This window comes from Ixodes scapularis, unplaced genomic scaffold (genome assembly GCF_016920785.2).
Source record: "Ixodes scapularis isolate PalLabHiFi unplaced genomic scaffold, ASM1692078v2 PGA_scaffold13__105_contigs__length_92229423, whole genome shotgun sequence".
NCBI lineage: Eukaryota > Metazoa > Arthropoda > Arachnida > Ixodida > Ixodidae > Ixodes > Ixodes scapularis.
Window position 1 is genome coordinate 60,449,848 of NW_024609839.1, and position 25,880 is coordinate 60,475,727.

Here is a 25,880-nt window from a genome sequence, read left to right on the forward strand (position 1 = left end):
GGATTACTGACATCGATGGTTACTGGCATCTATCTTGAGAAAACAACATAGAGGAAAACCGATATGGTAAACAATTCCCCCGCTTTCTCGTGATTTTGTCAGATTAAATGTCTCGCTGGCTACGACGTTATTCTCTTCTCCGAGTTCATTGGAGATGCATTGCATACTTATTTGATATCGCTATCGCTCATACACTAACATAATTAAACCTGACAAAGAGAAAATCACAGGATTCAGTTTCCAGTAGGCAGTTTTATTCATTGCAACAATTGTACAAATGGCCAAAAATATTACAAAATATGTTGTCTTTGGCAGTGCAGTTCTTTAAATGCAACAACAGGTAATCTACAACACACTCCCAAGGTGGGCTATGCGGAGGGCAAGTTCGTCTGCTTCTTGCGCAGGGGGTAGCGGTGACGTCAGAACGCCGAGCCCTGATTGGCTGATCGCGACCCCCTATCTGAGCGTCGTCTGCTCGCAACGTCGTCTGCGTCTGTCTTACCTTTCCTGCGACTTTCGGAAGTGCAGAGGCCAGATTCACGAAACGATCTTACGCCAAAAATGTGTGTAAGACAAAACTTAAGAACAAATTCATATTCACGAAACGAAATTTTCGCAAGTTTTGAGCAGGTTACGACGAAATCCTATGACAGCTCCGAAGCTGTCTTACGCACTTCTTACGATCCAATCAGCATGGCCGACAGCGTCGCGGTCGCGACGACCCACGGACGTTTATTTTTCTATGTGCGCTTCTCACGCGTCCCTACTTCAAGCAGCAATAAAAAAGTAAAAAGCACTTGAAACAGACACGACGAATAACAACGCTAAATCCACAAACACTCGGGAAAAGCTCCAACGACCACGATTCCACCGAACGCGACCAAACGAGCACGGCAGTTAGGTTTAGAAGGCAGACCGCGACTTGGCGACCGTTTGCCCACGACCGGCTGGCGTGCTGAATGGAATATGCCCGCGCGACCCTTGTGAACCCTTCCCGTATTATAATTTGATCGCTGACCTCAATTTTAGATTAAGGGGTCAATTTCTTCCTCTTGTTATCTCCTTGTTTCCCGAGGCAACGGTGACTCTTGCCAGTGAAAAAGCGGTGAATCTCCGACAGACGCAGGAAAGGTAGAGCAGCCATCGCTTTGACTAGCAGACGTAAAGCAGACGACGTTAACTGCGCCAACCCGCCGACGCCGTTAAAGACTGAGGGGTCTCGCCGCACACGAAAAGAGGGAAAAAGTATTTGGGAGGGAACTAACACGCTCACTTTCGGTTTTTAGCAAACAAACCTCGGCGCCTCGGGTCACCTCGCCAGTGAGTCCTTTGACTTCCCTCCTTGATGCGCGTCTGCTAGTTGTTAGACAAAAACAACGTACCGCTCGAGGTATTTCGTCTGCCCTCTCTGAAAGGCCAAGTCGAGCTCGCTCGTAAAGACCTGCACTTCCGAAAGTTGCAGGAAAGGTGAGACAGACGCAGACGACGTTGCAAAGGAGCAGACGACGCTTAGATAGGGGGTCGCGATCACCCAATCAGGGCTCGGCGTTCTGACGTCACCACTACTTCCTTTCTCATGCGCAGAAGACGAAAATGAGCCCACTTGCGAGGCGAATAACAAATGCTACGCATGTAAAGAACTATATCATCATGAATCAGCGGGCTGTTTTTTAGCTGATGCACAAATAGAAATGAAGCATACTATGATGTATTCAAATGTTAGCAAAGTTACTGCCAAGATGAAAGAAGCTCAGAACATTCCTTAGATATGCTTAAAAGGCTTATGCCTATATAATATATTAATCTAATGAAACACCTCAAACACAAAAATCCAAATTCTAAAACACCAACAGCTGAGAACAGACACAAAACAAAGGGGACCACAGCTGATGCTTATGAAACAAAGAAATAAGTTAGAGACATCGTGCGGTCAGAGTATGCTAGTAGTCGTCAGTTTGGCAGCACAGTTGCCACTCCTCCAAAAGTCAAAATCTTGTGAGAACCGTCAAAGTGCAGCTGTGGACAAAAAAAAAGTAATGGGAACACACGACCGGAACGCACCACCGGGGGAACTTAAGCAAGGCAAACGCATTAATATGTTCTAGTTCCTTTTGTCCCCGACCATACGCTCCTCGAAACAAAGAAAAAGAACAGAGCCTCTAAATCACTTGCTACAGAGACACTGTCCCCACGGGCGTCTTCCCCGCCCCACTTCATCGCATTTAGAAACTTTCGTACAAGCGTCTTTAGCCTGTCGGTTCATGCCGCCATGTCCCTAAGAATGCCGACAAAAACAAAATATACGGACTGCTCAACACAGGTTGTCAGTTTCGCGAATTAGACCAACGGCAACTAAGGTCACCGACGGCTTCAAAAAAGCAGGGCGTGGCCAATCACGTTCTTCGGCATCCTTATCGGCCGATGCTGCAACCTCACTGGCTGCTGACCGGTGACCAATGCGGAGCGCAAGTTCGTCAGCTTCTTGCGCAGGGGTCGCAGAGACGTCAAAATGCCAAGCTGTGATTGGCTCTGATCGGATAGTGGGTACATCTCAATGCTAGCTACTTTGAGGTCTACCCACAATCCTTAAAGCTCGGCGGTCTGACATCACCGCAAACCCTGCGCAACAAGCAGACGAATTTGCGCTCCGCGTTGCTCGGGACTTGCCACGCCCGCCGCATTTCTTAAGCTGGCAGTGACCGTAGCACACCTAAAGGCACGTGCGCTCGTTGCCAGTGTTTTGGTTGCAACGAGCAATGGCAGTCCGGGCCACCCTCTCATCTAGTGCTTCATCTTTTCCAGGATCGGCAGGATCATCTCGAAGGTGGGTCTCTTGCCCGGGTCTTCGTTCATGCAGATGCGGATCAGACGAGACATGTGTGGCGAGATCCCGGGCGGAATCGTCACCCTCAGCTCCTCCAGAGCAATCTGCGAGGAGACCAAAGTCGCCCAACACTCTGCCGTTAGTCATTCGAGCAGGTTTTACACCACTGGGGAGGTGCAACGATTTTTGGACCTTGTGCAATGAATTGCGGGAATTGGTCCATGACACCCTATAAAATTAAGGACAGAAAATAATTTTTTTTTAGTGCACTAGTTTTTAGGTATATGCAAAAAAAAAAAAAAAAATCAACAAATTAAAGGCTTTTTTTTTAGGACTGTTGAATTTTCAAGGTTTGTTTCGGCTACAACGGAGCACCTCCCCAGTAGCGTTGTTGAAGCTTGCGACGAGCAATCAGGGCAAAAGACGGCAGAGAAGAAATTGTTTTGTCGACTTCTGACAGATGGTGCCACGAAAACTTCTGTACTCCCGATGATGTGATACCAAGGTTCTAACGCAATTGGAAGCCGGGAAACAACTTTTTTTTTTTTTTTCATTGCGATTACGCGGTGGAATTGTAGTATTTCGGGGAAAGGTAGCAGATTTTCTCTCCTTGTGCCAAGACAAATAAAAAAAATATACAGGCTGCATATTCTTGCACGCAATACAGTACAAAAATACCCCCCCCCCCCCCCCCCCCCCCCCCCAAATTTGAAATATTGGTTCTTTTGAAATACTCATTCAACAGCTGCTGGAAGCCTACTCATACTTCCAAATAAGCTTAAACTAGTGTTTGCCTGTCTCGGAGAGGGGACAACCCCTTGGGCGGGTGACTGAAATTGAGGCACTAACCCATGGGTTCTCATAATTAGGCCCCAAAAAACCACGGTTTGCTCAAGTCTCAAACTTCAGTCCGGGTTTTGATTAACAAGCATACTCCCTTGTATTAGTCAAACACGCTAATTGTCTAATATTTGGATTACATTTAGCTTGACCCGGAACACGGGGCACTGGTAGTGGTGTCATTATGCTGTGGCACAGCCCTTGCTTTTCGTACAGGGTGTTTGACTGATGAGACCTCACCGACCATTACATTGTCATAAGCTGTGTGGCGCATACCCAAGTAAAGCATTCCAAAGATTTATGCGATACCATCAAATGCCTGGTGTAAACAAGGTCACAAGTCTCATCACGCTGACATCGAGCAACATAATTTAAGCATGTCTCCATCAAATTTGATAAACTCGAAGAGACAGAATGCGCTGCAAAGGAATGAGCCGAGCACAGTATGTGCCCGGCTCATTCGTGCGTCTGTGAAATGATGACATAGCACGACAAGGTTAAGTAACGTCAAAGTGTCAAGTGACATCGAGGCAATACCGTGACGATATCACCCTGATGTCACGATCTCACGTGATGTCAGATCACATGACATCGTGACATCACAGACAAGAAGTCATGTTACGTCATGGCATCACATGATATGATGTCATGTGACACAAACGTAAACGATGCCCCCATGGAGCTATACTGTTTACATGATCTGGACCCGTGCGTCGGTAGAACGTGACCCGTCGATTTTCTCACGGAACTCAGCCCTGCGAGACATTCTGCGTCGATATGGCAGAATGACATCACGTGAAAACACCCCGCTGGTCAAATTCTCCCTAAGCGTAGTCGCAGCCCCACCCGGCGGCGGTCTGGGTCGCGGAAATCCGCGAAGCTGGCCGACCCACCTTCATGCCGATCTCCATTGGCGAGAGGTCGGCGAAGGGCACCTGGCGTGTCGCCATCTCCCACAGCAGCACCGCAAAGCTCCACATGTCCGCCGCCTTCCAGTTCATCTCGTCCTGCTTCTTCTGCAGCGCTGCACACAAGGATGAAAAATATATCGCCAGACTATCTAGATGTTTCGCAGGTTGCAACGAAGCTCCGGCAAAATTTTGGTAGTCAATGAAGTGCCTCGAAAATGGTTCGACAGATTAATAGACACATCCGAACTAGAAACACCAATTGCGAGCCACAATAATATTTTTTTTGCACTATCAGAGTACCAAATTTGGTTTCAGAAGCCGAAAGGCTTCCTTGGCAACACCGAAAATGTGACGTCAGAGGTCTTAATACGGGGGCATTACGGCTTGACGTGCAATGAATGCTGGATAAGCCAGAGCCAGTGAAACGAAGAAAATCAGAGCGAAATACTGTGTTTTCTAGACTGCCTCCTCAACTTGCAAGTTGTACAATGTGTGACGTCACGCCACGCGAGGGTGTGCGAAAATTTAAACGCCTGTTTTGGCGTGACCCTTATTTGCAGTTTTCTCTATTCCCATTTTGAATTCAGAGATAACGAATAGCATGCCCGAAAGAGTAGAGCCTGGGTATTCCGAACACGTGTTTCGTTCGGGCAGCTCAAAAAAACCGCCAGAGCTCCCTTTTAACGAGCAGCACACGCCATCAAAATAATATGCAAGATGACACGTGGCAAAGGAATTGCAAATGCATAAAGGACTTCTCTTCTCCACCTGTGCACCTCTTCTTCAGGCGCATTGGATCGTTTTTCTTTAAGTGTCGCCAAGGATCTGACCACGAAATGTCTTTGAACCTACCAGACTGTTCTAATAACGCGCAGTTCCTATCGTACTATGCAATTATAAAAATCAGTTAAAAAAAAAAAAAAAAAGCTTCACAGCGATTATTGTTTTGAATACTACACTAGTGCCTTAACCACAATTACATTGAAAGTCGGTGCCTGTCCGTGTCTTCTACCCAGTCCTAGTCTCTTTCACGCTTTTGAACCTTTTACTAAGATTGTGAATGCACCTAGACTTCACCCTCAATACCTAATAGTATTTACAAGTTTGTGACAAGCAGTCACAAATACTTGAAGCATAAAAAACAAAACAAAAAACGTGATGAAATTGTGACAGATGTTTTTCTTTGCTGAAGTGGCCCACAACCAATCGACGGTGTCCGTTTTCAGTACCGGTCTCGAAACGTGGTTTTGCGTACCTTCGGGGGCAAACCAGGCTGGGTTGTACAGCTTTCCGCGGTCTTGGAACGTGAACTTGGTGTCCGCCATGTTCACGTAGGCCGTCATCTCCTCGTCGACCTGCAACGGTGAAGTGTAACGATTATACACCAACTATCGTGAGTGCCACGACACCACCGTTGAGGCAACATGCGAGCACAGACACAAAAAAACCCCAGAAGAGGATCTATAAATGCTATGCATTTAAAATAGAACACACCATCTCGGTCTTGCTCAATACAAGCAGTGTGCAAGTTCGGACCAACCCAAAACAGGAAAAGCCATCAAACCGCGTCCAGAAGAGATGGGAGAGGGCAGCATACCATGACGTGCTTGCTGCTCAGGTGGAAGTTTGGAATCATGGGCTCCAAGGTGTGCAGGAAAGCCATGCCGCGGGCAATGTCGATCGCAAACTTGAGAGCCTGAGACTGATCCACCACCATGCCTGGAAACATACAACTGACATAATTATTCAACAAGCCAAGCCAACGACAGCCGGCGTAGATCCACATAAAGTCAAGCAAAACTAATTTTTTTTATTCGGCGCGAGCTATCCATAATAAAGGATAGCCACCCCACCTCCATCCTGTCTGACGTTGTTGAATGCATGATAAAACCAAACAGAACAAGCAAGAGATGTGGAGAAAGAAGAAATCGACCGGCGGTCGTCCCTTATATACACCGCATCTCTCACAACTTTAAGAGAATTGCCTCTAAATACGAAGTGCCGGTTGTGTTTTCAGCCCCTGACAAGCTTAAAAAGCTCTGCCCCAAAGTCAACACCCCGCGCACAAAGCCTGACAAATGCAGTGTTAGGCACGGCAACAAATACGTCAACTGTTGCAGCGGGGTAGTGTATTTGATCCCGTTCACCTGTGGGAAGGTATATGTGGGACAGTCGGGAAGATGCATCAATGTAAGGCTCAGAGAACATGCGCTATCTTTAAAATCATCTCCGTCGGGGCATCTCGCTCTACATGCGAGGGACTGTAGATGCGCCCCGCTATTGTCCAGCACAAGGATCCTGAAGAGGTGTCCAGACAAGCGAACTCGAGAAATCCTTGAGGCTGAAGTGATTGCGACCAAAGGAGACGCCTGCATCAGTGCTCCTTCGGTGACTTTGTCATCAAAAGAATTAGAGTACATGAAATATTTTCCTTAGATATTCTTAATTTGCTTTATCTTCCTCTTTCTTTTTTCTTAATATATTCACTGTCATTTCTTTCACTGTTACTTTAATCATGCCCACCATTTCCTATTGTTTTTATCAATTTTTTCTTTTTCTTTTTCAATTCTCAGTCTTTTCAGAACCTTTCACCCCTTTCTCATAAATATTTTTTAACATTTAACGTTAGGGTTCTTCATCTTCGTCATCTTCCGAATTAAAACGTCAGTTGCGAGTAAGCGCTTGTCCTGTGTTGTCTCCCTCTTGTCCTTGTCTTTTGCGCTTTTTAATTTCAGTAATGTTTAACCAACTAGGCCATCAAATCATTTTGCTACCCATGGTTCAGCACAATGAGATGCTGCTAAGCCCAATGACACGTCACTCGTAAGGGTTGGCTCCATTTTCAGTAAATCAAAATCTTTTTGAGCCAGAACTCTAGTTTTTGCAGAGGTTATTTTGTTGGGAAACTGGAGAAAATTTAGTATATTCATGCGTTTAGTTTTTGCACTTTTTCCTTTCAAAATATAGCCACATCATTGCCTGGCTTAGACCAATTTTTGGAAAACATTTGCGTTTGACGAACCAAACGTTGCGTTAGAATTCAAGTTCTTGCTCTGAAGTTGGCATTAATCAGAAGCCCGTTTATTTAGCTTAATTTCTATGCACGGCCGCATCATATTGTAAACCTAATGGTTTCGTCGGGACAAAAAACGCAAGAAAAGAGCCACCCAAAACTTTTTCCGCATGGTCAGAAAAGAGCTAGAAAGAGAAAAGGGGGGGGGGAGGAGCATCACCCGTCTGGCCGTGCAGGATGTTGAACAGGGAGCCATGGGGTAGGTACTGCTGCACCACAACCAGATACGGGGGCCGGTTGACGCAGCCCACCACGGGCAGCACGTTGGGGTGCGAGAAGATGCGCAGCCGCGGGTACTGGTCATTGAAGTCCCGTGAGATGCGGGGGGTCACCTCCCCCACGTTCAGGATCTTGGCCACAATGTCGTTGCCCTGCCACGAACCCTTCCAAGTCTGCGGATATGAGTCAGAGAACAAAGCCCGCAACTTAGAAGCCGACGAGAAGAAAATCTGCAGCTTTCCGCCACGGTCTGCCGAGAGGCGACAACATGCCAAGGACGCTCCACGTCTTGCAAAAGAGAAAACACACCCCTCGTCCTCACTCTGTCTGTGACCATCACGATAAGAGCACCCACCTCTATGCATGTCCGCTCCTGGTTTGCTCAATAGCCTTGGGGTCATTGGAGTATGTATGTACGAAAGAGAACACACTCCACACAAGTCAACGTGTCTGTCCACGACTAAATTGAGAAAGGTGCGGCTCTGGGTGCGAGGATGCTTCTATTTACAACACAGAGTGCGACAATGTCAAGCTTTGTTCAAGAGATGGAGAGCAACTACCGTGCTCCATACTGTAAAGACTGAAATTTTTATGTTTTACGAGGAGAAGCGTGACACGGCGGTTTTGTCTGGAAGGTCTCCAAGGTTACAACCACCATTTTACTGGCTTCTCAACTTTCTACAAAGATTTAATTTCATTTCATTTTTTTTTTTGGTCTTGTTTTAATTGCAACAAAAAGAAATCTTCAGAGTAATAAGGAATTAGCCTACCTAGCTAACACCTACAGCTGTTGATTTTGGCTGGCCTAGTATTTAATTATTTTCTTTGTTTTTTAAAAAATTTATATCGGTTCCTATTTGTTTTGTTTTTCTCTTCCCTTTTAAAGTATAACTCATTCATGTATCGCCAGTCTTCCTTTTATTATGGTGCATGTGTTTCATTTCCGATGCCTCGTCTTCCTCTTTATTTCACGATGCATCAGCTGGTAGTCAGCGCTCTGTGTTCTCTTCCTCGCTGCTTTTGCGCTGTTTTTAATATCATGCAGCCTTTAGACCCGAAAATGTACTCTAGCAAAGCGAAAGCAAAATTATACCTTATGCGGGACTATGATGCCATGCCTTTTATAGTCTTTTTTTAGTTTGCACCAGAAAAATAGGTTTTTCATAATTAGTTCTTAAGAACCCAGGGAGATGTAGCCCTCTGTCATCAGATAGACTGCCACATAGTCCAATAAGGGGTGTATGCATGCATGGTACATACGGATAATAAAGCTGCACAATATTTTGTATACTGACACACAAAAAGAAACCACTAACATATATTTAGATCTCGAATTTAAGGGGAGCAAGTTGTCCGCAACATGTATTGCTACGATCGCTAGTCTTTGGATCCCTATTTGCTTAGCAATTACCAGGCCTAATCAGTGGCTTGGCCGCAATAACAGCAAAAGTTGTCTCTTTCCTGCTTCTCCCGTTGCCACCCAGAAAAAGACAAGAAACTGCAGTGAAACACGTTCTGCGAGTTAGAAGGGCACGAACCTCTCCGGACTGCGTTTGAGCAATCTGCGAAAAGAACTTGAGTTCGTCCATGTTGATTCCAGAGTGCCGGGAAAGAGTAGCATCCCCTGCGAGTAAAAACGATTTCATCAGCGTCATGCTTCAATTTGTGACCTGCATTAATCGACGTTGCCTAAAATTAAATAGCTCAAACGCAAAAAAAAGCATAAAAAAGAATTGGAGACAACAAGGCGACAGCACATACCTTATCTACGCAGAAGATAATGGTGTTGTATGCATGCTTAGACAGTGGGATGTTTAGACAACATTGTGAAAGGTAAGCATGGGATGTTTGGCAAAAAGAAAGTTTTGTTTTCACAAGCGTATGGCTAGGGAAGATTTTATATAAAGGAAAGAACAAACTAAATTCATTCAAAAGGAAACACGTGGTGCTCACTTGTCCTTGTCTTTGTGCCGAGCCAGTTCTGGTCCTTGTAGTAAATCTTCTTCAGGTCCTGACCGCCCTGTTCAGCAAGCTCTGCCGAGAAAGACACCAAAACCACCTCAAACCGTCAGAGACCAGCCTGAATGCCCAGCACCGAAACCAGAAACAAGTTCCGATAAAGCCGTGCAGTACAGCTGCGAGCTTTGACCACATTTGAAACATCTCGGTTGGCTTGGGTATGCACCGTTACCACCCTCTGTCCTAAACTGCTGAATGCAGTTGTACAAACTACTTAAAATGAGAGCAGTGCAAGAGAATTTTAAAATTGTTTATGGTCATCTAGGTGTCAAAAGTTTAAGAGAGAAGTTTACAGTGATTCCAGTTTTGTAGGCTCTAATGCGCCGAAATTGCGGAGAGATGCAGAAATGAGCAATTTGCCGTGTCTGGCAGAAGGATGCTGGTTAACAAGTCCCTATGAAGTACTGAATTTTTGTCCTCAGTCCTTTTACATACAGTTCATACATTCGATTTCCTACTTACAAACCTTAATAAGCTCTCAGAAATCAAAATTTCTACCCATGTTGGTCAGGCTAGTTTTTGAAGTGTAGCAGCTTGCAAATGGGTATGGGTAAGATAGCTTTTTGAAGGGTAGCACATCAAACAAGAATAACTTTCAGGATGTCATCATCACATCTGATCAAAGCTTTGAAACGCAAAAAATCTGCTGCGAATAAGCTGGGCACTTGCTATCCGTGTGCGATCAACATTGCGTGACTCTGAGAAGCAACGGTGTCACGTGACATCACAATGACAAGCAATATAATGTCTTCTCGCACCATGTCACATGACACCCAAACTCCATGTAAAGTCACAAAGTTGCATGACATCACAGAGTCACATGACCTGCGTGTCGGTCAAGCGTCTTTCTCGTGATACCCAGCCTTGCGACAGCTGACTCACACACCTTCAACTACCTACAACGAAATGTGTTAAAACCTCTTGTGGACCCTTACGATGAGAATATAGCCACGAGACGTTTGTGATTTTCATATATTTCCTACCTTCTTTTTGCTTATCACTTTTTCCCTTTTGGCTTAAAATCTTTTTCCCATGTCATATAAACAACTATTTCTCATACATAGCATGTACATTTGACTTCACAAATACTGCAAAACCTTCACTCCAGTGAAATACAGTTCCAGGGCTACCTCATAGATAGTGCAGGCATGCCAGAACTTCCCCTTGACGCAAGAGGTGACGAGAACTCTGCCGTAAGCAAATACAAGTGTCTGAACCAGCCTTAAAGGGGCACTAAACCACTTTCTGCGATTGTCTATTTATGGTCATAACTCCATGTACATATATGCTCTAAGCATCCTAAAGAACCAAACATAACATTAATGTGCGGCCGATTTCTCGATTAAAATCAGTATCAAAATCGCTGGTGCCCTCTGGCGTCTGCGGTAGCTCCAAGGTAATCTATCTTTGACAGAGATTTTAAGAGAGAAATCAGCCACGCATGAATGTAATATTTGTTTTTTTAGGATGCTTAGAGCCCATAAATTAAGTTACAATCATAAATAGACTATCAAAGAGAGTGGCTTAGTGCCCCTTTAACATATTCTGTGTTAAAAGAACAAGTTTATTGAGGCCTCACCCCGCAGTCTCAGACCCATGTGGCCCTTGCACTTGTCGAGCGGCGTCTCGCCATACTTGTTGGCGATCGAGACCAGGGCGCCACTGTTGATCAGATCCTGTCACCGAGGGGGCGAAGTGAATGATAGATGTTGTGACCTTGCCTAATCTACTTAATGAAGAGAACCCCGTTTTTCTCTATGCGTAATAAAAATACCCATCCAAAAGCAGTTTTGTTGCCACGAACCAAGAAAATGATTGGACAAAGTGGGTTCTCTAACTCTGACGTATGAGACAGGAGTACTACTAAGGGGTAAAAAAAAAAAGTATCAGCTCGTAACAGTTCCGATACTGTTGTGAGAGGTGGATGAATGGTACTTGAAGCGGTGAAGAATTGAATGATAGTCAACGGACAAAAATCTATTGCCTCTCCAATAAGGGTTGAAAAGCTAGTGTAGAATTTTCGAAGCAACTGAAAAATAATCACTTCGTAAACCAGAGAGTAAACATTCTTGCATTACTCAATAGAGCTTTGCCCCTTTGGACAACACATATAATTTGTCGTTCCTAAACGGTGCTTTCAGTGGCTAACATAGTTACGCGTGTGCGAGAATAGGCAACTTTTTTTTTGCCCATTCTATATATTTTACATATATACATTTTCCATTTTCAAACTTTTCAGCACATAGACAGTAAGGTGTTTACAAGGAGTGTCCCACTACTAGACATAGCCCAATGCCCAATTTTGAAAACAGCTTTGGATGCAAGTTCTACAATAACCTACACCCAATATCCAACGAGAAGAACAAAAAGCACACCTCAGCGATCGCTTGGTATCCCCAGAAGCACGCATAATGCAGAGGAGTGTTCCCATGCTCGTTGATGCCGTTGACGTCCATGTTCCGCTTCAGCAGCTGCACAAGTAGAGGCAAAAAAGCATCTCGTGTTACAACGCACCAAGCTCCCGTCACAAGAAACAAACCCACCATAAAGGAAAGCCTAGTCAAAACGGCGGGCAAACGAGTAAACATTAATTTATAAATGACAGACCATTCCAGCCTCCCGTCTTTCCGAAATCTAAATCCCAGAAAATCTCGCGTAACAAGGAGCTCGGCTGTTGACGGCATCGTACGGCCTAAGGTCAATCGGCAAACTCGGCTTTCAGCGAGACAAATTCTGGGTCGTCTCCTCTACTAAACAGCAACAACACCACCTGTCATTTTCGTACATTCTTTTGTGTCCCTTATTATTTATTTTTTTTGGCCAGAAAAGATTTTGTCAGAGTTATAGACGACCAATCCTCAAGGGTGGTACGTAAATTTGATCTAGCACATACCGCAAAACCCTCGCTCTAGTGAAGCCCGGCACCGGGGTCACCTCAAAGGTGGTACCAGCATACTCTCTCGTTGTGAGAGATTGCAAGAACTCTAGTAAGCAAACGCAACACCGTGTGAATCGTGTGCTACCATGTGGACGATGTCGCGGTGTCCGTGCGCGGCAGCCAGGTGCAGCGCAGTGTCGTCCCCCATGTTGGTGGCATTGACCCTCGATCCACGCGCAATGAGCATGTCGACGATGTTGCCGTGGCCTTCCTTGGCGGCCCAGTGCAGGGGACTGAAGCCGTGGTCGTCCCTGTGCAAAAGCAAAACCCGCTGCCATTGCTTCCTCGTGAATGCGCGCAGTTCGCTTACGTGACCAGTCGGATCTGGCAGAGTCGATCAACTACTTTCATGATTTTGTCACTGTCTGGGGTCCGTTTCTGTCATGTAATTCGATTTCTCTACAAGGTAATAGAAATTGCTAGTGGCTCCCTTCAATTTTTTAGACAGAATGTGTTTAGGGCTAGTAAAAGCGCCCCCAAAGCTCAGTCAATAAACCCCAAGGTTACTGTTGCTAAACCTATACCAGTGCATGCGGAAAATGGAGCAAGGAGCACAGTCACAACCCGATAGAGTAGACGGAGTAGTGGAGACCTCTGAAGCAAATATTCGGGTATGCTTATGTGCTGACAGCTATCGCAGATTGCCATCACCACTGCAGTTACTCGGTTTATATAGAAGTATTTACGTATACAGTCGCCAAAAACTGTGTGAGATTTTTCGACACCCAGAGATTTTAAAGTTGCGTTGAACCTAAATGTGTCAAGCGTTTCTGACATGTTATTATTGCAAGACGTAGAAGGACACTTTACGAAAGCCAAGTTGGTGCCTGGAAGGGGGATGATGAGCATTCATCCCCTAATGGGGATGAATGCTCATGAAAACATGAACGCTAGTGAAGTAATCCATATGAAAACAGATTACTCTAACAAAATTTGTAGGTGTAGCTAACTGGTCAAATGGGGTTATTCCATAACACGAAACATTAAGCGACAGATTAAAAAAAAAAACGAACTAGACTATTAAAAGTGTGCAAATACGCCCAAAAACCAACTTTTGCGTGGGCGTTTACGGTGTGTCGCGCCTTACAATCCTAAAAAGGTCGTGGCCTTCAAGAAATGATTCCACGCGAAAAAATCCTACTAGGAGGATCCTCTTACCAAACGGTCTTTATCAAACCGCTAGAGGAACATCAGACGTAAATATGACGTGTGTCAATTGAACGCGATTTCCGTTAAACTTTTGGTAAGGTAAACAACGCCCAAGCGTAGACTCACCCTTGATTCATGTCGTGCTCCGTGTCGTCAAGCCATACGCGCACTTGAAACGCGTTTCCCTCGCGGCACCAGTGAAAAATGTCTTCCATAATTGCTCGATTTTCTTTCGGATCCTGAAATGAACGTTTATTTGATCGAGACTAATGGATCACACAAATTATCAATTTGAGTTTCGAGAAGTTCATTAGCGCGGTTAGAAAGCACTAAAGAGGTTATTAACAACCCCGAGACGTCGTTGACAACGATCGGAAATATTGGCGTGACGCTTTAAAGCCGCTGAAACGAATGACATCAAACTTACGCTTGCTAAATACGAAGAAACAGTACCGGAGTTTTTGCAGTAGCTAAACAAGATCCATTTACGGAGGCAAAACCGGAAGCGTACATTGGAATGGTAAAACAGGACGAGTGTTTTGAAGTCTGGCGGTGAATATGCTAACATCGACAACCTAAAACTAAACCAGCGTCACATATTTGATTTATACTAGAAATATTGTTAGTTACATATATATTCTTTTTGTTTTAATATATGTGTTAGCTTTATTACAATTTATTTGTTTAAAATTGTATGCAAATCTGTCTGGTTCAGGAGTGCACCACCTTTCTTTCCCCGCTCCGAGATATCAACAAACACCGCCTTTGCCAGTTGTGTTCCGTGACCGTATGTGACATTCTGACTACGGCTGCTTGTAAACTTGCGTTGGCGCACCTAATCGCTGTCAGTTCGTTAGAATCCGCCTGCAAATCGCAGCTCGACCCTAATTCTTTCCAATCCTCGCCTGCTTTCTCGGTGGCAGACGAAGCCGCCGTGGCGTCTGCAAAACAAAGAGAAGCTCCGGGTTCGAGGATTATTGAACCAAACCTCTCCTCGCACCACTTCGCAGCTTGGGCCGCCGGATTATCTCGGCGTTCTGATCCATAATCCCGCGTATTTTTAGCGTTTCGACGAGTCTGGCGATGGTGCACATCTCGATCTGAAACGTGAGTACGCAGTACATATCGTTCCCTTCCAGCGGCGGCTGGTCAGTTCCGCCAAACGCGCCTCGAGTGCCGACGAATTTTCACGGTCGCACCATGGATGCCGCGCCAGGCGTTGTGTTGTGTGTAAATATTTTGATCCCGTTTGAGCTGAGGACACGACGTAGCGGGGCGACATAATTTTTTTTATTGTGCATTGGATGTTCATTGTCGCGATCGACTCGTTTAGAACGCCTTCCTAGGTTCCTCCCCAAGTCCCGAAGCGGGCTCGCTCTGTAAGGAACTCGCACAAAATCGGTCTCTGCGGAAACTTCGCCCGCTTTTCCATAAATGGAGCATGCGTCCTTTCCAGCTTTTGTTTCTTTTTTTTTTTTTTTGTTACTCTTGATTAGATAGCCGGTTTGCTGGGTGTGTTTTGGCCTTTCGTGGTGCCTTCGGGTGGGTCCATTCCACGTCGGGGCGAGTTCTTCCCAGGAGGACCGGTGACTATAACGTAGGGACGTAGGTTGCGCTGAAACGCGATCCACGTTCTCAGAGGCGGTGGATCGGTTGAACATCAAGCGAAGAGGAAAACACGGAAAGAGGAAATTGATGACCAACGTTCTCCTTCTGACATCAGTTGTCGTTTTTGAGCGCTCGGACGTTTTCTCGCCTCTTTTATCCGTGGTCGTAACATGCGAGCTTCCCTTTTTCGGCGTTAACTGGTTTGACACGCGTACGTAGCTACCTCCTGCGCCTTCTGCTTTCCTTTCTTTTCTAGCCTGACAACAGCTGTCACTTCACGCGGATTTCTTTTCTGCTTTTATGTTGTTTATATTGTTTCGTGCGTCGTGCTTCAATGGTATGCCGCACCCTCGGCTACACCCAATGTACGGCTGTATGAAATCAGGAATACTACAATGCGTAGGCACTTTTTTTTTTTTGTTGACATGGTGTGTTTCAGAGTTGCTGCCTTTTCTTGCTCCTTATCACAGGGCTTGCCTGACACACTATCTTATCAGGAAATCGAAGCTTGCGCACTCAAAACATAGCTTTGCGGTGCTACACTGTATGCTAACGCACTGACACATCCCCAACAGACAGAAACACCTCTAGATTAGATTTGCTTTCTCTTTCTAATCAGTGCTTTGTTGTGGTATTCGTTTGTGTCTAGTTTGCAGACGCTGTGCTTGGCGCAGATGTGAAAACATCCCTTGCAGGAAACGTTTTGTCCTGTGAGCGACTGACTTGTGTGACATTCAGTGGATGACCTCCAGGACACAAGAATGTGCTCCTCACAGAATACGTGACTTTGTTTAGCTTGCTGCAGGTCATGAATAGCAGAAGAAACCCCTCCCACAAAGCGCTCTGCTTGCCATGATTGGTTGTATCCTCCCCTCTGGCATTTGCTTTGCTAAATTGGAAAGAGTGGAGAGCTTTATGGAAGGAGCATTTCCTCCTATTCTAAACCTACAGCAAACTATAGATGTCGACGAAGTTTCCCAATGTTTTAGTAATGTCCCGTGGACATTGCCACATAGACCGTCCGAAATTTCTTACAACTCTAACTCTACGTACCGCTTTATTCTGCTCGTTGGCTTTTCAGGGTTCTTGCGGTGAATTCCTTCCGGGGTCGCCCCGCATTCGGGCCAAGATGAATCTGACGTAGCGCTCCAACGTTTTGCCGACGTCCGAGCCTCGGAAGATGATGAGCGGGCGGGTGGCTGTGGACGATGACGACGAAACCACGACGTCGAGCGACGGGACTTCATCGTCGTCCGACAGTGACGGCGAACTTCCCGTCGCCCACAACGGCAATAAGAACAGCGTGCCTCCGATCCGCAAAGATGGCATGGGTAAGCCTTTGTCGCCTGTCAGTCAACCAGCCACTTGCCCGATTAATAAGACAATAGGCCCTTTTCAACTCGGTACCAACTGGTGGCTCATATCAAGAAAAAAACCTCGTTCTTTCTCAATGCAGGGCGCAAGTTCATCTGCTTTTCTTGCAGTGGTTGTGGGGATGTCAGAGTGCCGAGCTATGATTGACTCTGATTAAAGGATAATGGGTAGACCTCAAAGCAAGCTGTCTTGAGGTCTACCTACTATTCTTCAATCAGAGCCAGTCAGAGCTCGGCGTTCTGACGTCACCACAATCCCTGCAAAAGGAGCAGACGAATTTGTGCTCTCTCTATGGTGTGAACGGAAGAACTGGCCAGTACAAAGTGCCAACCCATAAATATGGGCCTTCGTGGAGCCGACATCGTGCCAAGAGATTGAATGGACCAAAATCCAAAATAAACGCTGGCGCAGCGTCTCGTTCGTGCATTGCATTGTACATCTCGTCTCTACAAACGTTGTACCCTTCGCACAAAAGCGTCGTATGGCCGCCATTACTGTGGCGCAGATGCCGAACGCTCGGACGGTGATAGCGATCCAAGTGGCGAGGCTGACTTTTGGGAAGGGTCTATTGAAAAATGATACTATGTTAACAACACCGGTACTAAACAATTTGAAAATTGTTTGCCTCCGAAGCATCCCTCTTTTGCGGACGTTTTTCCTAGTCGGTTAATTGGCCTGCAAATCTGCACTGCTGCAACTAAGTTGCAAGTCTGTTGACATAATACCGATTGTAGTATCTTTCCTTTTCTGTGTAAGTAGTGCCACAGACAGGTATTTTAAGCACCACTGGGATTTCATTAATGCGAAATTTCATCCAGATGCCATCTAAAGGCGGACTGTAACTATGCATCACTCGCACTCTGCCCTTTACTCTCATTTATTTCCATGTGACTATTGGGTAACTAAGCAACCATTATACCACTTTGTGAGACACAGAAGTGGTCTAAACGTAACAATATGTGACGAAGATATGCACCTGTTTGTGTCGTGCTCTTCGGAAGATGCGCACAATGTAACTATACTCGGAGCCAGTTATTTTGTGCTACATTGTCGGGGCTAGCATAGCTTCTGCAGTGCTTGAACGTTACGCGTCTTTCTCACAAGAGCGTGCATGAATCGGACGCAAAACGACACCTCTTGCTTTTCTTAGCAGTGTGGAGCAGCGGCACAATGGAAGCTACCCAAGCCTTAACAACGAGCGCAGAATAGTTGGCGCCAAGTAGACAGCTTGTCGTGTTTCCGCACCATTTCCTTGGTTGCTCGTTCGGGTGTAGGCAGAACACCCAGCAACATGTGCCATATTTTACCACTATATAGTCCGTACCAAGCGTATAATCTGCTAGGGCAAATCTCATTGCATAAGTAAAAGTTTTTCCTTTGATAGACTTTAAATAGGTAGTCTGCAGGTTAAAACATTTTCATACCAAGCATTGCTTCACAAATGCCTGCCTTAACAAACTTGCATCGTCGATAACAAAATCTGTTGCATCACATCATAACGACTGATCTAGAAAAACCAAATCCTAGTACTAGTCCGCACCGGTTAAAGTGTCAACTTTTAAACGTGTCGTGCGCGGGTGAGAGTGTTTCGCAAAGTCGTTCGACGAGTGTCATCTCCTGAGGTTTCCGCACGCTGCAGAAACTGACGGTGTGTGTTTTGCCGCTCGCAGCGGTCTGCGAGCGTTGCGGGACCGTCGGAGTCAAGCATGCCTTCTACTCGAAGACCAAGCGGTACTGCAGCGTCGTCTGCTCTCGGGGCCTGGTGCGGGGAGCGGGTGGTGGAAAAGTGAGTCGACCAACACGCTCAGACGTCTATAATCTTTCGAGCATGTGCAATGTTCTCAGATTCGTCAAGTTTTGTTTGTGTTACGATAATAACAGTGAATTCATTTATTTGGATGAGGCTGGCTCTTTGACCTAGTTGAGAATGTGATGTGGGTAACGATGGCACGGCGGTTCGTCAATCCGGCGCCGACAAGGACAACCGAAGTTGCCTGTCGACACGAGCCCGACGGCACGAGCAAATAGACGGAACATTTTCACCCAAGCTCGGAGCCGGTTGCACCATCTGTCCCGTCCAAAACCACGAGCATGCTGCAGATGGAAGCGCTGTAAAGACAAGAATTTTTTCTGCCTAACTGTAAAGATGAAGAAAACAACTTTAACAAAAAGGCATGTGCCTTCATCGTGCAAGATGGTGTCGTACGTGCCCTTTGTGAATGAACCATTGAATATCCATTTCGTATATCGAAACGGGAGGCAAGCACAAAAAACTGCATCAGCAGCTGGAGTGAGGTCTATGGCCCCTACAGCAAACAACTCCAATGCACAAAAAAAAAAACAGGAAAACTTAGCATTTTAACAATGAAAAACAGTGGCAGATCGCTCTGAATGAACAACAATGAATAAGGTGTTGTACAGAAAAGAAATCTGTGACACAGCAATAGAGGTGTGGTAAAGGCTGTCGTTTTCTTACCCGACTATAAAGAGGAAAATATTGCAGTCCTACGCAGGGCCGTACCCAGAAAAAAATTTCGGGGGGGGTTTTCGGGGACAACGGCGGCCATTTTGAAAGTGTCTATTGTCTTATTTTCGCCTATGAATCATGTGCATCGGTGGCATATAATGGAGAGTTACAGCAAACCGGAGAACCGGTCCCGGTTTGGTACCCGGTAGCCGACCGGCGCCACTGCGCCTGCGCAGAGGTGGAGATTAAAATCGGCTGGCTGCCAGTGCACCGACCAGGGCCGTACCCAGAAAAAAATTTCGGGGGGGGTCAGAACCCCCTATCCCCCCCCCCTGGTTACGGCCCTGGTCCTACGGATGAAGTCTGTTTCCACGGCATTTTTCGGGGCTTGCGGTGGACATCACGATTGTCGTTTCTTATGTGATAATTGTCAGATCTTGGGTTTTTTGTTTTTTCCCATAAACTGTCGGAATGCACATGCCGGCATTCGTACGGTCAACGGAGAGAAAGCAGCGAGTTTTGTGTCTTCCCTCTGGTTAGCGCTGCAGTAGAATGCCGAGCTCGCAATCGTGGGGTCGTAGATTTGATTCCCGTTGGTGCGCATTTAGAATTTACTTCTTCCTTCTCTGCTTTCCATCCTTTTTACGCATTCTCCCTTGAAGTATGTGTTGCACATCTCATGATGGTTTCTGCGGTGCTTCGCCGCACTTTCTTTAGGGATCCCAGCCCTCTAAGCACATTCCATATTAAAAAAATATCCTTCAAAAATGCACTCGCCTGCACTTTCATCGCAGCATCGATGCCAACGCCCTTTGCGAATAATCCATTTAATATAGCAGTTAATTGATGGTTTAATTTGGTTAAACTACAGTAGGTGTGTGTGGTGTGTGGTGTTGAAACAAAAGTTCCTTTACTATCGAGTTGGTGCGAGCCGGTGGAAGGGATAAGGTTACTTGCATGTGTGTAAAAGAAATTGATTTCAATCGCTGCCAGTCAAAAAGCGTCACATGGATTTCTCCATTACGAGATTCAAGCAGCAACAATTGAATTGGGTCAAGTACCATTTCGTTCCCAGAGGTGGAGGTACTTTCCGAAAAGTGGCGAGCTGTATTTGACCCTAGTAGCGCCAATGGAGCAATTAAGGCAGCCTCATGACTAATGGTTACTAGAGTCGGTGGCAGTTTAAGAGTTGCTGGGAAGCTCCTTCCACCTCTCTCCACTTTAGCAGAACAAATGCTAAAGAGGATGCGTCCTCCTCTGCAGCATTTACTCTGCTAAAGTGGAAAGAGATGGGAGGAGCTTCCCACAAACTCTTGACCTGTCACCGATTGTAGTACCTTTATTATGCTAAGAACAAAGTAGGTCAACAGTTAGAAGATTACCAATGAAAGTCATCATATAGCACTCTGATTAGTCGCAATAGAGCACATCGAAAGAAATATATCGAATGTGCAAAGTGACGGAACTGTTTCTGAACGCTCGCGGGTTCCCTCTCTTTATAGCTGTTTTCTTTATTAACTTCTTTCAGACCTCGTCAACGCAGAAGTTGACAAAACGTCCCGTGGCACATGGGCAACACTCTACATCCCTTTCCCATAAGCCCAAATACGGTAAGGTCCAGCGCTGTCTTACGCACCGAAACGTTTGCCATCTTGTGTCTCCGTTTAGAGAAAGTGAATCTTTTTTACTGAGTGTGTGGTTGTGCATCTTCTTCGGCAGCTCTGCAGTGATATCGTGTTAGAATATTGATGGTTAAGTGCGAGCTAATACTATTTGCTCCGTTTTCCCTGTATGGACATTACTGGGGAGGGGGGAGTGTAACTTGCTCCATTTTCTTGTTCTTTTTTTGCAGAGCTTGTAACTTCTTTCAACTGGAAGCCTTACCTAGCTAGGAGCGAGTTTGTGGCGGCTCCTGTTTCCTGCTTCAAACATGTAAGTTTCGGGTGTCCTCACTTTGTACGGCGAATATATAAGTTGCATTTCATAAATCCCCTATTTGAAGCTTCCAGTTAGCGTGTGTTATTCTCAATGCACATGATTTCATGAGCACGCAGCATATTCTAGTCGCAGCTAAAGTTCACACTCGCCTTTGATGCAGAAAAATTTGCTCGTATACTCAATTTATTGCCCGACTGGGATCCTAGTTGAATATGGCTGCTTGCGCTGGAAATGCTGATGCGATTTCGCTTCCACTTGGGATGTCGGCTTGTTTATAGCTTTTATTGGGGTTATGTTCATGTTAAAGATCTGTTGCTATACTGCATATATAAAGTTCAGGAAAGCTGGAGGGGACCATGTCAGTGAAACATGTTCTTTCGGCCCCTTCCCTTCACTCCCTAAACTAATCGTTGTCGGCGGCACAGTTTTCGTTTAGAGCAAAAATGGGCAAAGCGGTTTGCTGGTGGCAGCTGCTTATTGCTCATTTCAATTGTCACAAAAGTAAGAAGAACAACATTAAAAATTGCATCTAAAAAGTTTTCTCAGAGGCTAAGAATACCACTAGTCACGTCTACGTCTTGTCCCCAACTACTATACGACGCGACATCAGCGGCTTTCAGTCACATCACTCCTGTGCGCCCTTTCCCTTTTTCTGCTGTGGACACGCTGCGACCACAAAAGTCTAGACTTCGAGGCGCAATTAGTTTCCTCTCAGTGTAACGGGATCATATTTCGCAAATGGCCACGGCGTGTCACCCACTCCGCACAATTCCTAGTTTCTCGAGATGGACTGGATCGTCTCGTCGAGGACGCTGCTCTCCGACCGTGCAGGTTGCCTTTGCCGACTGTTGGGACAACGTGACGGTGGGCATGAAGGTCGAAGTGGAGAACAGGGATTGCGAGAAGTTCAAGCACATCTTTGCCAGCTTCTACTGGATCGCAACCGTGGTCAAGATTGCGGGTGAGCTCTTCTGTTCTCCGCTGTCTGGAAGGGGGGGGAGGCACTTTTGAAAACTGTTCAGAGTGGTGCAGAGTGCAAAATCCGCCTCTGAAACCCTCGCAGGCTACATGGCCAAGCTGCGCTACGAAGGCTTCGGCTTGGACGACTGCAAAGACTTCTGGGTGAACCTCTGCGTTGACCAGGTCTACCCTGTCGGCTGGTGTGCCTCCCAGCAAAAGCCGCTCATTCCGCCCAAAAGTGAGTATACATTGTCTGCGGGCGAGGGGCATGTGCTCGCTTTTTTACGCGCCCTGTGGATGAGCGTTTTTTTTTACCTCGAACAATAATTCACCTTTTGAAATGCCGAGAAACCGTGACTAGAAGCCTTTCGTTTTCAAGAGTGACCTCACTCCATCGAGGTCTAAGTGCAGGCACCAAAACGGGACGGCAAGCCGCAACGATCTCGAGGTACACCTAAGTAATTGTACATTACCTCGTACTAATTGTTCAGACGGGAATGACTCCAGCCGTCTACTACTACTACTGCTTGCGTGTGTACAAAATCCAGTCATAATTGTTACTGCACGCACAGTGGTAGTTACAAAATTGTGGTGCACTAGAACCACTTTATATAATAAAAACCGATTTAAAGAAAATACGAGTGCGGTGAAGTAAAGTTGAAATGGACTTTTAGCATTGGTACCGGCCATCGGTACCGCCGTATTAAAGACGCTGATATAGCTGTGATTTCTCTTGAAAGACGCTGGTGTTACTGCAGAGAGGTTCGATGTGTTTCTCATGCCTCTCCGTGTTGTCCTTCCCATCTTGACATGCCCTCTCTTCTCTGCTTCAGCGATAGAGCACAAGCACGGGGACTGGAAGCAGTTCCTGGTGAAGAGACTCACCGGGGCACGTACCCTGCCCACAAACTTCCACGCAAAGGTGACTCCAACTTCGTAGGGGGTTGAGACGCATTTCACATTTTGTGGGCATGCTATTCGGGACGTGCAAACTTTGGGTTGGGAGCGATGTCGAAGCCACACTCTGCGACAACTTTTGGAGGTCGTACATCAGTGCTACGGGCGTTCATGCGCCTTGAGTGCTGATTGGAGCTATGCGTGTCTACTCTTCACTCTTCTTTTTTTTTTTTAAATAGCAGTGAAAGCTGTCCTTGTACATAATAACTAATTTTTTTAAAACATCCAAACTGCAGATATACTGAGAGAAATGCCAGCATACTAGAGTAGGAGTACGTATTACTACAAGTTATTTTGTATAATGATCTATCAAGCTAAAAAATGACGGGTGCTGTCATGCAATTTTGACACTGATGTATGGTGCGGATGCATTTTTATGAAGTAACTTTGCAAAACCAGTTGGCTAATGTTTGTTTCAATGGCTGAAATTTTGCTTCTGACAGCGTAAGCTGTTTTTAGTATTCCCACTGATGCAGGCCAAATTTTGCCTTCCGAGCTGTCTGAGACATTGAAAATATGCATGAAACCTGGGAGCTATACAGTAAAGACTTAATGAGACACTACATACTCAAAATGGATGATAAAATGTTTGTACAAGCCCATGTTGAAAAATGCTAATGAACCATTCTGGCACAACGAAACTGGTTGGTCAACATTGGCATCTGATGGCCAATATCTGCATCTGATGGCCAATGTCTGCACCTGATTGGCCGTTTACAAACTGATAGCCCAATCTCTACACCTGAATGACTGATCTTGGCATCTGATTAGTTAGTTCCGGCATCCGATTGGTCTATCTCAACATCATATTGGCCGATGTCGACACACAGCGAGTCAATAATGGCATCTGATCTGCCAACATTGGCAGTTGATACCTGATCGGCTATTGTCTGCCTCCGATCATTCAATCTCGGGACTTGATCGGTCAGTTATCAGCATCAAATCAAACGACGTTGGAGTCTGAACAGTTGGCATTGGTATTCGACAGGCACCTGGTCGCGACCAATACCGGCATCTCATCGGTCAGTCGCGGCACCTGATTGGCATTGTGTCGACTGCAGGTCCGTGAGAGCATCCGTGGCCAGTTTCCCGTGGGCCTGAAGCTGGAGGTGGTGGACAAGAAGCGCATTTCGTCGGTGCGGGTGGCCAAAGTGACGCAGGGTGTCGGGGGCCGCATCCACATTGTCTACGAGAGCCTGGAAGACGACGGCTTCTGGTGCCACGAGAGGTCTCCCCTCATCCACCCCATTGGGTGGGCCCAGGTCATCGGGCATGACCTCAGGGCCTCGCCAGGTGGGTCCCCGGAATCGCTCCACCTTATACCATGGGTCGTAAGGTGGTCCCAAAGTTGCCACTTCGGGACCACTTTCGACGCACAGGTGGTGTAGGGCACCAAACACGCCGGCCTAGACGAGTCCCAGGCACCATGTTTAGGCACCGACTATTTCGCGCTACGTTGTCGAAGTTGGCTTAGCTTCCGCAATGCTCCACTCTGCCGAAGCTAGTTGCACGAGCGTGCGCGAACGAGATGCGAGACAAAGTTGGGTGTCGAGAATCCTAGTTTCACTGCCCCCAAGGGTGTCGAATGATTCCGGTTCGGTCCCCCTTTTGCAATCTGCGTAATGTCGGAGCAGTGCTGAGCAGCGGTGCATTTCCTCTTGCAGAGTATGCCAAGATGTCCCTTGAGAAGGCGCTGCTGAGGAAGTGCAGTCCCGATGAGGCATCCTGGGACATGTTTCCCCCTGTGAGCCTTTCTTTTTTTTTTACAATTTTCTTTCTCTTCCTTTAGTTTTGAATTGTTGTCCTGTACAGTGTAGACCGCATATAACGTATGTCGCGGTAGTTGCGAAAATCCGCACTATAAGCGGTACCGCGCTATAACCAAAACATCAATTTTTCAGGCCAAAATATACATGCCATGAGACAACTTACCTTTGTAAAATAATTTATTTTATCTTAGATGAAAAATAAAGCTTAGTTTGAGGAAAGTCTTTATTTCACCAGACTAGTACAGTTTTGTCTCAAGTGTGTCACACATTTTTAAAGGAATTAGCGGCTTTTGCCTGGCGCGGCCTTTTAACAGCGTCGCGGTTTGCGGACGGACGTTGCGAGCGTTTAGGATTGCTAACCCTAATCACTTTTCTCCGGAGATGAAAACGCGTGAAAATTCGCATCCTTCATACGGTACGCGCCAGTAATACCTTGAACTTGAGCACACGCATAAAATGCGCCAAATAAGAAATCCGGGCGATGTGCGAGGACACTAATGCTTTTAAATCACCACTGTAGTCGAAGTAAACAAACACGACTACACGGGCGTTTCTGCTGTCTTGAGAGCGCCGCCACGACATCGCCTCACGAGTAGGTGGATGTTCGCATCTAGTACGTGCTGGGTTATCATAACGACACACAACGAAAATTCACAGTCAAGGATAGCGCTTTTACGCAGAACGATCAGATGAACGCCGTCTACGACGACGATCACAACCGACGCCATGTTTGCGGATAGAAGCAGCCGGCCCGCGACCGGCATGCTACGCGCGCGAACACTTCTCCTCGATCTGCGATTGGTCTGTCGGTGCGGTTGTTTGTTCCTTTGTTTC

General features: G+C 46.2%; 2 protein-coding genes across 3 annotated transcripts in view; one reads left to right on the plus strand and one right to left on the minus strand.

Moving 5' to 3' along the window:
• Positions 1-1,803: 1,803 nt before the first annotated feature.
• Positions 1,804-14,486, minus strand: LOC115326565 (integrin-linked protein kinase). The gene is made up of 12 exons (XM_029987508.4): positions 14,401-14,486; positions 14,100-14,212; positions 12,910-13,075; positions 12,262-12,357; positions 11,466-11,562; positions 9,821-9,901; positions 9,406-9,491; positions 7,809-8,040; positions 6,173-6,294; positions 5,831-5,930; positions 4,558-4,688; positions 1,804-2,928 (listed from the first exon to the last, which is right to left on the minus strand). Exons 2-12 carry the CDS (start codon positions 14,186-14,188, stop codon positions 2,782-2,784), a joined length of 1,347 nt encoding a protein of 448 aa, XP_029843368.1. The 5' UTR covers positions 14,189-14,212; positions 14,401-14,486; the 3' UTR covers positions 1,804-2,781.
• An 83-nt stretch (positions 14,487-14,569) lies between these two features.
• Positions 14,570-25,880, plus strand: part of LOC8027239 (MBT domain-containing protein 1) — a 28,202-nt gene continuing 16,891 nt past the window's right edge. The window contains exons 1-10 of one of the 2 annotated variants that reach the window (XM_029983445.3): positions 14,570-15,080; positions 16,663-16,912; positions 18,626-18,741; positions 20,951-21,032; positions 21,275-21,354; positions 22,192-22,321; positions 22,424-22,558; positions 23,154-23,242; positions 24,339-24,570; positions 24,942-25,021. In XM_029983445.3, the coding sequence (XP_029839305.2) occupies positions 16,762-16,912; positions 18,626-18,741; positions 20,951-21,032; positions 21,275-21,354; positions 22,192-22,321; positions 22,424-22,558; positions 23,154-23,242; positions 24,339-24,570; positions 24,942-25,021 (1,095 nt within the window). In that variant the 5' untranslated portion in view covers positions 14,570-15,080; positions 16,663-16,761. The remainder of the gene's footprint in view (positions 15,081-16,662; positions 16,913-18,625; positions 18,742-20,950; positions 21,033-21,274; positions 21,355-22,191; positions 22,322-22,423; positions 22,559-23,153; positions 23,243-24,338; positions 24,571-24,941; positions 25,022-25,880) is intronic. The other variant, XM_029983443.3, reaches the window with a different exon arrangement.